At 50.6% G+C, this 12098-nt stretch overlaps 4 protein-coding genes across 4 annotated transcripts; 3 read left to right on the forward strand and 1 right to left on the reverse strand.

Annotated features, from left to right (window-relative positions):
• The first annotated feature begins 215 nt into the window (after positions 1 to 215).
• On the forward strand, positions 216 to 2261 carry PV10_07733 (uncharacterized protein). The gene has a single exon (XM_016372666.1). The coding sequence runs from the start codon at positions 419 to 421 to the stop codon at positions 1835 to 1837; it is 1419 nt and encodes a 472-aa protein (XP_016221998.1). The 5' UTR covers positions 216 to 418; the 3' UTR covers positions 1838 to 2261.
• Positions 2262 to 4249: 1988 nt separating this feature from the next.
• PV10_07734 (uncharacterized protein) lies at positions 4250 to 5976 on the forward strand. Its single transcript, XM_016372667.1, has 3 exons — positions 4250 to 4892; positions 4942 to 5044; positions 5188 to 5976. Exons 1-3 carry the CDS (start codon positions 4556 to 4558, stop codon positions 5375 to 5377), a joined length of 630 nt encoding a protein of 209 aa, XP_016221999.1. The 5' UTR covers positions 4250 to 4555; the 3' UTR covers positions 5378 to 5976.
• Positions 5977 to 6604: 628 nt separating this feature from the next.
• PV10_07735 (uncharacterized protein) lies at positions 6605 to 7903 on the forward strand. The gene is made up of 2 exons (XM_016372668.1): positions 6605 to 7357; positions 7465 to 7903. The coding sequence occupies exons 1-2, from the start codon at positions 6868 to 6870 to the stop codon at positions 7533 to 7535; spliced, it is 561 nt and encodes a 186-aa protein (XP_016222000.1). The 5' UTR covers positions 6605 to 6867; the 3' UTR covers positions 7536 to 7903.
• On the reverse strand, positions 7868 to 10948 carry PV10_07736 (uncharacterized protein). Its single transcript, XM_016372669.1, has one exon. The coding sequence runs from the start codon at positions 9904 to 9906 to the stop codon at positions 8386 to 8388; it is 1521 nt and encodes a 506-aa protein (XP_016222001.1). The 5' UTR covers positions 9907 to 10948; the 3' UTR covers positions 7868 to 8385.
• Positions 10949 to 12098: the final 1150 nt, after the last annotated feature.

Raw genomic sequence — 12098 nt, forward strand, 5'->3', positions numbered from 1 at the left:
AAGCCGCGTCCGGGCGGGAACAACACCCCGGCCCCCCCCCCCCCCCCCCCCCCCCCCGGAAATACCACCAATAGGCAGTCATTCTTAGCAAGGCTGCCGCTAAGATTAAGGTGCAAGCCAAGGACTTTAGGCAAGATTCCCACCAACCAAAGTCACTGTTTGGGGGCAGAAGTCCGCGCCTAATTCTCCCTTCAGCCTCGAAACGACTAACAAACAGACAGAAGTCAGTCGTTTGCCCTTTGACTCGACCACAAGTCCGTCACTCAACGCGCCAACATTCTTCACCCAACAACCCCAGTCTCTTTTTCTATGCCGAGCGGTCTTGTTCCTTTGTTTAAAAGCATGCTTTACTCTCCATAATAGAGCCCTCGCTCAAGAATTCTGAAACGAAAACAAATTACCGCCTTCGGATTCGTGCATGGAGCCCCTGCATTCGACAATGACTGCTGTTGCATCTCCACCGGCCTCACCGACTGCTCCATCATCGCGGAAGCGCAGGTCGCTCCGAGTGTCGTATTCGAATGTCGACAGCGAGGGCGCCGAATTTTCGAGTCCTTACACAAGCGGAACGACGAATGGCACCACGGTCTTTTCACGGCGATCCTCACGAACCTCTCAAACGTCCAACCAACCCCTCTCACCGGTAACACCACGTCCCATGTCATCCAAGTCGTCTAGACCGCCATCCTTCTCTCAACCGCAGCGCCGCTTCAGCAGGACCAGTATAAACAGCAATCGCAGTATAGAACACTTGACGGAAAGTGGTGGGCTAGGCAACCTAGCTGATGAGCTGGAGGAAGCTTGGGACAACAGTGGCGAAGAGGAAGATCAGTCTAATTTTCTTGAGGGCTTGAGGGAAGGCGTGGTGGATCAGGAACATTCAGCACTCGAATTACAAAGCCCGTACACGATGAACGACATGCATGATTTCGGATTTGGCATGGTGTTACAAAGCCCCCAAGTGGCACATGGTGAGGATGGCACGTCACCATCTTTGAACGTGCCCTTGAGCCCTAAAGAGGGGCAGTCGAGAGGGCACAGGAAATCAGGACATGCGAGGCACGAGTCTAAATACGATGGATCGGATTACGGGCCCGAGTCGGACTCAGAGGAGCAGGCGGATGGGTTACCACCCATCGTCAGGAGACGAATGCGCGATCTGGAGAATCTCACGCGCATGTGTGTGAATCCGGAAGACGCAGTGAGTGAGGGTGGAGGGACGGTTCGGAGAACGATCCACGGCCTGAAAGAACTGCGCTCTCAGAGCAATATCGAATATGGGGTGACCCGCCTTATCACGGCATACACATCCATGGCAACTTACCGATCGAACAAGACGCGGGATCTCTTCACTCAGAGCCACTCACTCATGTACGGTGGGATGTTCAACCTGCCGGAAGAAATGATTGAGCTCTTATTAGACGACATAACTGAATTGAGCTCGCTTCTGCAGTTTCTTCGGCAGCAGAATCCTCTTCTGTCGCTGCAGATATTGGGGTCGCAGACAGAGGAGCTCGGTCAGACGCTGCGGTCGATTACGGACTTGCTACAAGAGTTTCGGCTGGCGGCTAACGCAGCGACGCGCAAGTTGAAGTCGGTACGAGACATGGTGGAGGACATGAGCATCGAAGAGGATCTGGTGGAGAACAGCATCATGCTGATCCAGGCGGGCGACTGGGATCGAAGGTGTCGGACCCGTCAAGCTGCCAAGTCATGTCAGGAGATCTGCGAGGGATTTGCAAACCGTTGGGGGTTGGACTTTGACGCCAACCTGGTCTGCAAGGGTGAAGCGGTGGCCAAGGCCAAGCCAGGGCTGCCGGTCATGGTCTCGGCTTAAGAAGGCTTTTTCTGGTGACTGGAAATACATACTCCGTAGGTTTCCCGTCCAGGTCATGGTTGGGATGGCGTTGGCGCTCTGGATTCGACCGCGGTCACGACGTGATGAATGATGCAAGGTATGGCGACGGCGCCTTGGAAGTAATCTGCTGGAGTGGGTGGAGGGCGTCAGGTCAATTAATTGTCGGGGACTCACTTGGAGACAAAAGGATGCCTAACATAGCCAGCCCATGGGGTAGAAACAATGTCCACGTTTGTGCTTGTGCTTGACGTACCTGTGGTTGGACTGGTCTGTTGAATAATGTCTCGAATCGGACATATTAGAGAGTGATAGAGCCTGTCGCACCTGTGGACAGCCGCAAGTCGGGTAGGTTGACCTATGTAAGTACCCATGTAGCTCAAGTCCTAGACATTTTGTGCCACCGAAAAACTGCCTGCAGCTGCCATCAACACAGCAAGGATCATCATGATTACGACTGGAAGCTGAGAAAATGCTCCAGTCATGTCAGATTAGCGGGTGCTGCTCGGCTATCGGCATGGAAATCTTGAGCTCGCTAAAGACTAGCGATATGAGAATGATGTTGGGTGATACATTTTGATTGGAAGTTGATTGTTGTTATATTACTCGTACTGTACCTCAAAGGCCTTTAATAGAATGTGGCAAATGCTAATTTATTATGCATATTCTAGGCAGTTACTGTGCTGTGCGTATGTGGGTCCTGGGTAACCTCGACAGGCGCAGTGCTCTCTCTCTCTCTCTCTCTTCCTCTCTCTCTTTTTGCTTGTGTTTGCTTGAGTCAATCACTTGGTTGATTGCAGGAGCCACCTGACACAACACTTGGACCATGCATTTCAACATCTACAAGACTCCAACTTCCTTTACAATGACGCGGCCCCTGGCTCGAACTCCAGCTGCCATAACGGCACCGCGTGTTTGGTTTGGCGTCTGGCCAGATTGACTTGGTACCGTGCCACACTCAGCCTAACGCCAGAGTCATTTGGTGGCGGTTCGTCCGGGCTTGCGTGATGCATGATTGTAAAATGATAATGTAAATGCAAAACCATGAACGAAGAACAAGAATTAAAGCAAGAGGATGAACTCTTGTTGTTGCTTAATTGCAGCCACCGAAGCACCAGTGGCACCCAAGCGCGTTAGAGTTTGGAAAGATCCCACATGTGGAGACTTTATGCAATACGCGTAAACGGTAGGAGCGAGCTGGTTGGAGCGCCTCAGACGCGTCGCTTCTATTTTTGTCGCCTTCAATTTGCCTTGCCGTTCTTGCCTTCTGTCTCTCGCGTCTCGAGGCTTCATTCAACTTGCCTCTCATCAGCCTCAACTTTCCACCTTCCAGCCCAAAGTATGCCCGGGAAAACGTTGTCTGATTCCCTAGCATCTACACCGTTGTAAACACTATGCCTTCACCGACTTTAGTGGGCAACATCCCAGTACTCCAGAGTTATTATTGACATTGTAATTACATGGATTATGGTGATGCTACTAGATGATAGGTAGACCTTGGGCATCTGGATGCGCCTGTCAAGACTCAAAGATCCACCGTAAGATTCCCAAAACTTACCCCTTCAACCTCTAATCTGCCGTGTCTGTTCAAGTTCCAGTTCCAGTCCAAGTCCAAGTCCAGTCATCAGTCCTGGTCCTCGTATTTTCTGCCACAGGCCGTCGTCGTCTTCTCCACCTGCACTTACAGAACAGCACTTGTGGCCTCGCTCCAGAATCCTTCTCTCTTTTCCCATCCCAACAGATCCCATCGAGTGTGTATTATCACCATCCTTGTTCATCTGGTTCACCACTCACGTTGACATCTGTTCGCTTTAGCAGCATTTGTCTGTGCCAGGAATGCATATCGTCAGGAGCCTCTTCCTTCACCTCTCCTACTAACGCCACACTTTATCCTTGGACCCGATTTTGACGCAATCTTGACGAATGGATTTCTTCCAAGAAATTTGCATACACCACCCCGGACCCTCTGTGACGCTACCCCTGCCCGTTGACCCTAGAATCAGCGAATCTTCGACAATCAACTTGTCACAAGCCCACCAAGCCCACCAAGCCCTGCTCTCAAGCTTTACAAGCCTGGTGCAAGCTTCGTTGGCTTCTGATGCCCCAGCTGTTGTCAAACTCAAGTACTCACGTACTCCACGTCCCTAGCAACACCTGCCTGGCATTCTGCTGACCACTGCGACATTGTTTTGTCGCATCTGTGCCCGTACAGCAACCTACTACTACTGTCCCATGTCTCACACAGGCGCCAAATCTCCTTTGCAAGCCACTGCAGGGCGCCTTTAGCCTCCACAGTACCGACCAACCCTGCCGCAAACCCGTCCGTCTTTTCAGCCTCGTGTCTATTTGGGTAAACGCGGGCCAGGTGGGTTTCAAACCTCGATTGCTGCGATCAAGCCTTCCTCGTGGTTTCTCGTGTCCCAGTCAGTCGTCACTGGCCGCTACTACTCCGTACGCAGAAGCCTTTTGTTTGCACCCCAAATCAAACCAATCTCCCATTTGAATACCCACCTTCCATTTCCATCTTCATATTTTGCTTCAATATAACCTTGCTCCCACTTGTCTCTCCATTCTCCAGATCTTTCCCTGTCCAACACAACCATCTCTCGCTTCACCACAGTCTCTCGTTCTCTCGCCCTTTCCCTTCCTTTCCCTCTTTGACTTGTCATCGCAACCGACCGCTAGCGTCTTGCCTTCAACATGAAATCCGTCGCTGCTGTTGCCATTTTGGCAGGTCTCGCCGCCGCATATCCTGGGGAGCTAATTCGCAAACGCGCCTTGGAACCGAGAGAAGGTTGCCCTCGAGACCTTACCCCCGGCCAATTTGAGTTCCCTCACTACATCACCCAGATTTCCAAGTCGGAACCAGACAAGAAGTTCGGCCCTCAACTCAACGGGGTCTTCACGCCAAACGACATCGCATCTATCTTCAGTTTTGACGTGCCTGTGGAACGTTCAGATGCCAATTGTACACTCGAATTCATCTTCCCGGCCAAAGCTCAGCTCCAAACCTCCAACTTTGAATATGAGGGTGGTGGTGAGTTGTCTCCATCCGCCAGTCTCTTCTCTACTGATTTCGGCCATAGGCTCCTTCTTCTTCTCAGGATACAACCCTGGTTCTTGCCCCAATGCCAACACCACATGGAACAACCAGCCTGCGCCAGGCCCATTTCCTGATTTCCCTCCAATGTGAGTTTTCCCCAACACCATGCCTAGGGCACGGCTGGGTCAAGGAAACTTGCAATTACTTGAACCTTCTGCCAAGACATTGCCGACATGATGACATGCTCTCGTACCTGAAGATCTCTTTGCTGACTCACCTTTCCCAACAGCCACATGGAGCCCGGCAATGCATACACGATTGACGTCGGTCCTTGCTTTGTCGGCGCCGGCTCATGCGTAGCCGGCAAGACGTGGTCCAACGACACCAACTTCTGGTACTTCCAAGACTCGGGTGAATGCCCGATTGGCATCTACACTGCCTACACTTACGGCGAGCCTGCTCGGGCAGCACCTTCTTAGAGAAATCGACGCAAGCTATCCTCATCCGCGTTCCTCGACTCAGTCAGCCGATTCGTCCGGCTCGCTCCGGCTCCCTCAACCTTGCCCTCGGTGCATTCCCAGGAACTCTGATGACATGAAGCTTTCCAAGCGTGCAGTCTGCCGTCGCTTTTTAGGTATTTCTCCTGCGCGATTGTATTCTAGTGACGATTTCGGAGACTTTGGTAAGGGGGACATTACATCATACTTTTTACGCATACAACTAGTCTAATGAAAATGAAAGTATCTCGTATCATCATGTGCGGGCCTGAATGTATTCGAACTTGTCACTGTGATGTAACTGGGCCAGGGTTTGACTTGCTAGCTGCTTGGAGTAGTACTCGTCCAGGCAGTTCTTAGAGTAATGGCTGCCTACATGTACATGTGCATGTACCTTTCAAGGAAGGTGGGAAGTCGACTGCGACTACCTCACAGTTGGTAGACTTCTTGGCGTGTCGTGCTCGTGTCGCGTTCTAGAGCGTGGGGAAGGAGTGCGGTGATCTCCCATATACACATATGCGTCCTGGAGTGGGTGCATTGCATGTCTCTAACACAACGGGTACTTGTGTATACTACCTGTAGACAAGTGGAATGTGAACCATATGTAACTCAGGTGATACATGCTGGAGCTAGGCCACGCGTCTGTTTTCGAGGCTGACGGTGTGAAGCAAAAGGTATACATGGGTCAACGAAATGTCACCATGGAGAAGCGGATGCGGATCATGATCGAATGAATGAATGAATTCAGACAACACCGACTACGAGAATGAGGCACTATTTCCCTAACCTTATAATTCGAGTCACCAGGTCAAGATAGGGTTAGGGGAGCATGGACAGTGGGATATGCTGATATTGGCTCGGACTCTGCCGAACAAATCTTCCGAGAAATGGCGTGAGCCACTTGGCGAATTGACGAGTGGGCAGGCGCGGCGATTGGGAATGTGGGGTTGCGATTCTGGAAAGAACGAGGCCTTTTGTTGGTTGCACCTTCTCCTTGTAACACCAACACACACCCGTCTTGGCACTTGGTAACAACGTTGGAACGTGGTCTGATCTTTACAACCTTCGTTCTCCTTTGTCATGATCCTCAATCAACACCTGAATTCCCCATTGGTCAATGACAATCGATCTGAGCCACGTTCCCTATGCCAGGCTTGATAATTGTCTCGTTGATTGACTTTGCTGCGTGCATTTGCACCACTGACCATTGCAGTCACTGTCTCTCATGTCTCACCAACATACTCCCCCCCCGGTAAGTCTACAGCAATGGGTAGAGGTATCCGACATGCTTCGTATCATGGCCATAGTATTTTAAGCCCATCCGTCCTTCGCCCTCTTCACTCTCCACTGAAACACCATCCAACAAGATATCGAACCTAACCAGAGCATCGAGACACTACCATTCTCGAATAACCAATCACAGTCTCCCAGACTAGCAATCACTACCCACATCAACATAACCCCCCAACCACATGATGGCATCCAGTGAATGCAAGAATTTCCATCAATCAAGACGGCCCAGCTACGACCGCACCTTGCGCGCACGAGAGCAGCTTCTGTTCGGCAACGCCAAAGCAACAGGACCCGCGGCACAATTACATCTACAACGATCGATGGCCGCTGACGACGAATGGAGACGAAGTACCATCGGTAGCTCCACCTCAAGCCCATCGGGTCCTTCAACGCCTGAACAATCTCCAACTCTTATGCATAACTATGGCGATAGTTGGTTTGAGAACCTAAATACATTGGCCAACGAATATCATCGCCAAAAATCTGAACAGCCTCAATCTCACAGCTACGGCGACGACTGGTTTGAGAACCTCAATCATCAACGAGAAGAACTCGAACAAAAAAAGGCCGACGAGTCGCAGCGTCAAGCAGAACAGTCCCATTTCTACGGACAGAGCTGGTTTAAGAATTACGAGCAGCAGTGGACCGAGTGGAACCAACTACGCACGGGTAAGTCCTCATGAGGAAGAGATAATTCCTCTCCCAATGGGACCCTTTGTGTTTGTCGGTTTTGGTCCAGAGCCTTGTTGATTGACAGATTGGTTTCTTTTTTCTAGACCCCTCAACTCTGCGACAGATGGATATGGCTGCGGATAGCGATGACGAAAGTTGCGAACTGGGCTTCTAATGCATCGGATGGGCTTCCCTAGTCATGTTTTCAATATGGGTATTCGGCGTTTGGGGGCGCGGCATAGCGTGGCATAGCGTGGGTCAGCCTCAGGGCATCACATGGCACGGTGAGTGCGAGGTCTTATTGGACCTCGTTCTAGCCTTTTGCCTTTTTCCTCTACCAGACCATGATGCTTGTCGTGGTATTTGGTATAATGAGACCATGAGATATATATATATATACTACTACCAATGATAATACCACCACAACCCAAGCAACAAACTAGATGACACATTACGCTTTGTTGAGTCCAAATCCACACAATAGATAAAACTATCAAAAGAAGATCATATCAATTAATCAAATGCATTCATGCTCATTGTTACCTGTTGCTTGAACCGTTGCTTGTGAAAGCTCACTGACTCGCTTATAAAAGTTGTAGTATGGAGGGATGGATATATGGATATATGGATGAATAATGAGCAAAAAGGCCTCCCACCAGGAGATAGACACTACTTTGGACCTCCCCCACACCGCCAAACCATCCCTCTTTGCCTCTTTCATTTAGTCAAGAGATGCGTGTTGTTTCGGTGAAGAAATGTGTCCTTCATGGCATGGTTTGCCATCCCATCCCATCCCCTCCTCATAGTACTCCACACTGCACCAATACTAATCCGCCACCCACTCCCCATATCATTCGTAAATAAAATCCCAACCCAACCCCCTCCTTTCGTTTCCTTTGCCGCCTCTGGTCTCGTATATTTCTGAGGATTTCATGATTTGCTTCAATCTTCTCTGTCTCTGACACTGACACTGACACCGACACCGACACCGACACTGATTAGTTCCCACACTGACTCACAGAAACTCACTGGTCGAAGAACAATACTGCCGTAAGCATTTGCTCAAGCACACCTCTGGGGCCATGATCCTCGACAAGGTCATCTGAACCGTCCGCCGATCCTTCGCCGTCACTGGAATGACTCCCTGCTTGATCCGCATCCATCGCGCCGGTCTTGAACCGATATTGGGAAATTCGCTTCCGCTTCCGGTATGCTCCGGCGGGTGTTGACCGGTGGGTTTGTGGTGATGGGACTGTTGTTTGGACGAGTGGTCGTGAGCTGTGTCGTGCTTGGGTCGGTGAAAACATGCCAGTAGTAGGAGCAGTAGCAGCGCCAACAGTACCATTGGTGGTGCTTGTTGTGCCACCAACAACACTTCCGCTGTCCGAGGTGTTGGTTGACGATCCACCTTCATGTTGGCTTTGGTTGCTGCTCACGCTGCTCGTGCTTTCGGGGTATCCTCTGTCTCGATGTAGATCTCCTTGTCGTGGCGACGACATCGGGTGATTGTGCAGTGTTGGTGTCGTCGGTGTTAATGGTGCTTGTCCACCCCAGAAATTGCTCCGGCCTGAATTCACCGTCATGAATCGTGGCGAATGTTGGTCTTCGGGGTGTCCGCTGTTGATTGATTGGTGGTGTAGTTGTTCCCGGATCCGCCTCATGGCATGTAAATGTGTCCGGAACCCGATTTCAATGTCCTCGATGTTGAGGCCTTTGGTATTGGAAGGTGATGTGGATGTGGTCGTGGTGTTTGTTGTAGTGGCGTTAAGTCTTTGTGGTGGTAGTCGTGGTGCTGATTGTGTTTGATTGTATGTTGGGCGGAGTGGTGATGGTGGTACTCCTGGCCGGGGGTATGATGTTCCAGAAGATTCGTTCTTGATGTTACTGTTACTGTTACCGTTGGTGTTGGTAGTGGTAGTGGTAGTGGTGGTGGTGGTGTATCCGACTTGGCCAAACCCCCCAGCCGGGTTCTGTTCTGATCTCTGGCCATTCGTACCAATGTCAGCATCCCATTTGTGAAGCACCGTCCGTGTAACTTCGGACAACACTCGATACTCTTCCGACTCCGACAATTCTCTGGCTCTAGCGAGTTCGGCGTGGGTCAGACAGGAAAGAAAGACGTTGAGGCTTTCCACCAGCATCGAGAGCTTTCGTCGAAAATCTTGAACCGTGAGTCCGTCAAATGTCACGTCTGTGTGTAGTAGCCAGGTTTTGATTGTGGTCCTCTCCTTGGATGAACTCATTAGGTACTGACGGACCAGATTGTATAGTGGTCGGAGAGCTGATCCCAGTGAGGTCAGGATCTTGGAAAATGTAAGGGCCCATCTAGCATGGTCTGCTTGTCGATCGATCAACAATGAAGTAGTGCCCACACTGTGCAAGGCATCCAGGCTGATGGCCACCGTCCACACTTCGAATCGGAGGTTCTCGAAATCTTCCGATGCCTTTTGCATTCCGTAGAAGGTGTGCCACGCCAGCTTGCAAACTTCCGGCAATGTTGTCATCTCCGTCGTGCTCATGGTTGTGAATCGCATCTTGTGAGGCATGGTTCGGGGTTGACTAGGCTATGTTGATGCTTGGAGACCAGAGCAGTGGTTATGTCCTGGCTGAATACCAGTCACCTTGTGTGGAAACCTGGGTATGGGGGATTAGAAGAGGGGGCTTTGATATGCCACGACCAGACTGGCCAGAAGTTTGCCTCTCAAGCTTGGCTGCGGAGAGCTCTATAGCATACCGCTCACATTGACCTCATCTTACCTGTCGAAAGCTGTGGCAAAGTCAATGTTTGAAGCGCAGTGTAAGTTGTGAAGTCGCAGGCAAGACGTCGAATTTGGCGTGGTTGATGGGCCAGAACCATGGTTGGCCTAGTCACACCACGGAGTGGTCCGACACTATAACAAAGTACGATAATACCGCTCACCGTTCCACCCCACAACAGAAGGTTGCGCCACAGGCAGCGACATGACACACGGCCGAGGGACCCTACCCCGTAGTTATTGTCAAATGGACAATCGTCAGTGCCACACCACACGCCACTGTGTTGTCTGTAGGGCTGATATTATCCTCCGTAGGATCTAAGTGGTAGCACTCTGGCAATTTCTCAACCCCTTTGTTACGCCTCTGACTGGACGCTGGGGTGATGTTGGAGGCTCAATTGGGGTCCGTACAGCTGGATTCAACCTACCGCCATTTACCTATGATGAATTCCCTCCATTTTGATTGGTGTTACCTGACCTTCATCTCGATGAGATCGATCATGGTAGAGTCGGATTGGGAGGGGAAGAGAGAACACGGTAAGATATTTGCTGAATATTGTACAATAGTACTTAGTTGTCCAACTCAACTCTTTTCCGTTTTTCGGTTTAAAATAAAAGAAAGCGATAAAGAAAATAGCTTAATTGGCAAAACTTGCTGTTTGTATCACATGTAACAAGAGATCAGTGCCATGTTGGCGACCAGAGCTAGCATGTTGGGAAGATCGAGGACAAACTGGTGTATGCGATCAGTTTGGGCGATGTTCTGCGTTATAGACTTGGGCATAGACTTGGATTGATGAGTGTATCAACGGGAAGCAGCGAAGACTGGTCTTCTCTCCATCCAAAATTTCATAAGCCCGAGGGGCACTTCGGCCACTTTTGGTAGCCCGACCTACGCTATAACTACTGCTAAAGATAACTGAACTCGGAGACTTGCTGTGGCCGAGGGCTGCCGCCAACCAGTTCCAAAGTCTGGGCGCGGGGCGGAGGCTCCTCGGGACTCTATCTACACAAGTCTGGGCAGCTATTCATGTTGATGGCTTCATCTCAGCTTCATCCTTCTACTTATTGGGTCCTTGCACGTGGTTATGGATGGCCCCCCCGGGCGGAGTTTGGTGGCACTTCTAGATTGCGCATCGAACAAGTTTATCTAATCACGCCAAACTTGGATGTATCTCGTTCTCTACCTCTACTTGCCATCTCTTACTCTGCCTGCTTTGGCACGGTCGTCGACTTGGACATTTCGTATATCGTAGATGATTGTAGCTTTCGATGTTCCCGCATTCAACCCTGCTTGCTACAATCGCTCACATGTTTCTGACTATCTTCAACCCGAGGTCGAGGAAATAGTGATGCTAGCAAAGCGGTCAAAATTCGTGGTCCTTTGTGCGACGAGATTAATCCGGCATATCATGTTCCCATCCACATGACCCCTCTCACGTTGAGACAAGTGCATCGTTTCACGGCCAGCTCCGGGAACTCCAGTCTCATGTGGTATACCCTTCGCTAGAATTCTTGTCATAGGCCGATAGGAAGAAATAAAATTGGTCGCCTATCTCTCGCAGCAATACCTGTCCATGTCCAGCAATTCAGTAGTGTTGCGTTGACTGACCAGCCGACGTTCGAGGATCCCATGTACGTGGACATGTAGCGACCGGAACACACCGGTCAAAATTACAAAATCGCGCTATCTGATTACCAGATACTAGTCGATCGTTTATACGTAGGCCCCTCTTTGACTTAGCGTTCCGTACGCATCCATACCTCCAGGAAGGGTGGCGCGACGCCAACAAATCCGTCACACCACCATCTTCAGCCTGACCTCGAACACACAGACCCCTCCAACACGTGCACCTCGACCAATCCCAGACCGTTCACTGCCCATGGTCCTCGCTTCTTCATCAACTGGCTCTCTTGACCTCAGTCACGATTCATGTGGCCAGCTTGACGCAATCACATTACGACGATACTGGCTTCCCCCT

This window comes from Exophiala mesophila, assembly GCF_000836275.1.
Source record: "Exophiala mesophila strain CBS 40295 unplaced genomic scaffold supercont1.5, whole genome shotgun sequence".
NCBI lineage: Eukaryota > Fungi > Ascomycota > Eurotiomycetes > Chaetothyriales > Herpotrichiellaceae > Exophiala > Exophiala mesophila.

Bases quoted from the DNA above. Each gene is read 5' to 3' on its own strand.
- PV10_07735 (XM_016372668.1), top strand. From the start codon at position 6,868: ATGATGGCATCCAGTGAATGCAAGAATTTCCATCAATCAAGACGGCCC. The intron at 7,358-7,464 runs GTAAGTCCTCAT...TCTTTTTTCTAG, and splicing joins GTGGAACCAACTACGCACGG to ACCCCTCAACTCTGCGACAG.
- PV10_07733 (XM_016372666.1), top strand. From the start codon at position 419: ATGGAGCCCCTGCATTCGACAATGACTGCTGTTGCATCTCCACCGGCC.
- PV10_07736 (XM_016372669.1), bottom strand. From the start codon at position 9,906: ATGCCTCACAAGATGCGATTCACAACCATGAGCACGACGGAGATGACA.
- PV10_07734 (XM_016372667.1), top strand. From the start codon at position 4,556: ATGAAATCCGTCGCTGCTGTTGCCATTTTGGCAGGTCTCGCCGCCGCA. The intron at 4,893-4,941 runs GTGAGTTGTCTC...TTTCGGCCATAG, and splicing joins CTTTGAATATGAGGGTGGTG to GCTCCTTCTTCTTCTCAGGA. The intron at 5,045-5,187 runs GTGAGTTTTCCC...CTTTCCCAACAG, and splicing joins TTTCCTGATTTCCCTCCAAT to CCACATGGAGCCCGGCAATG.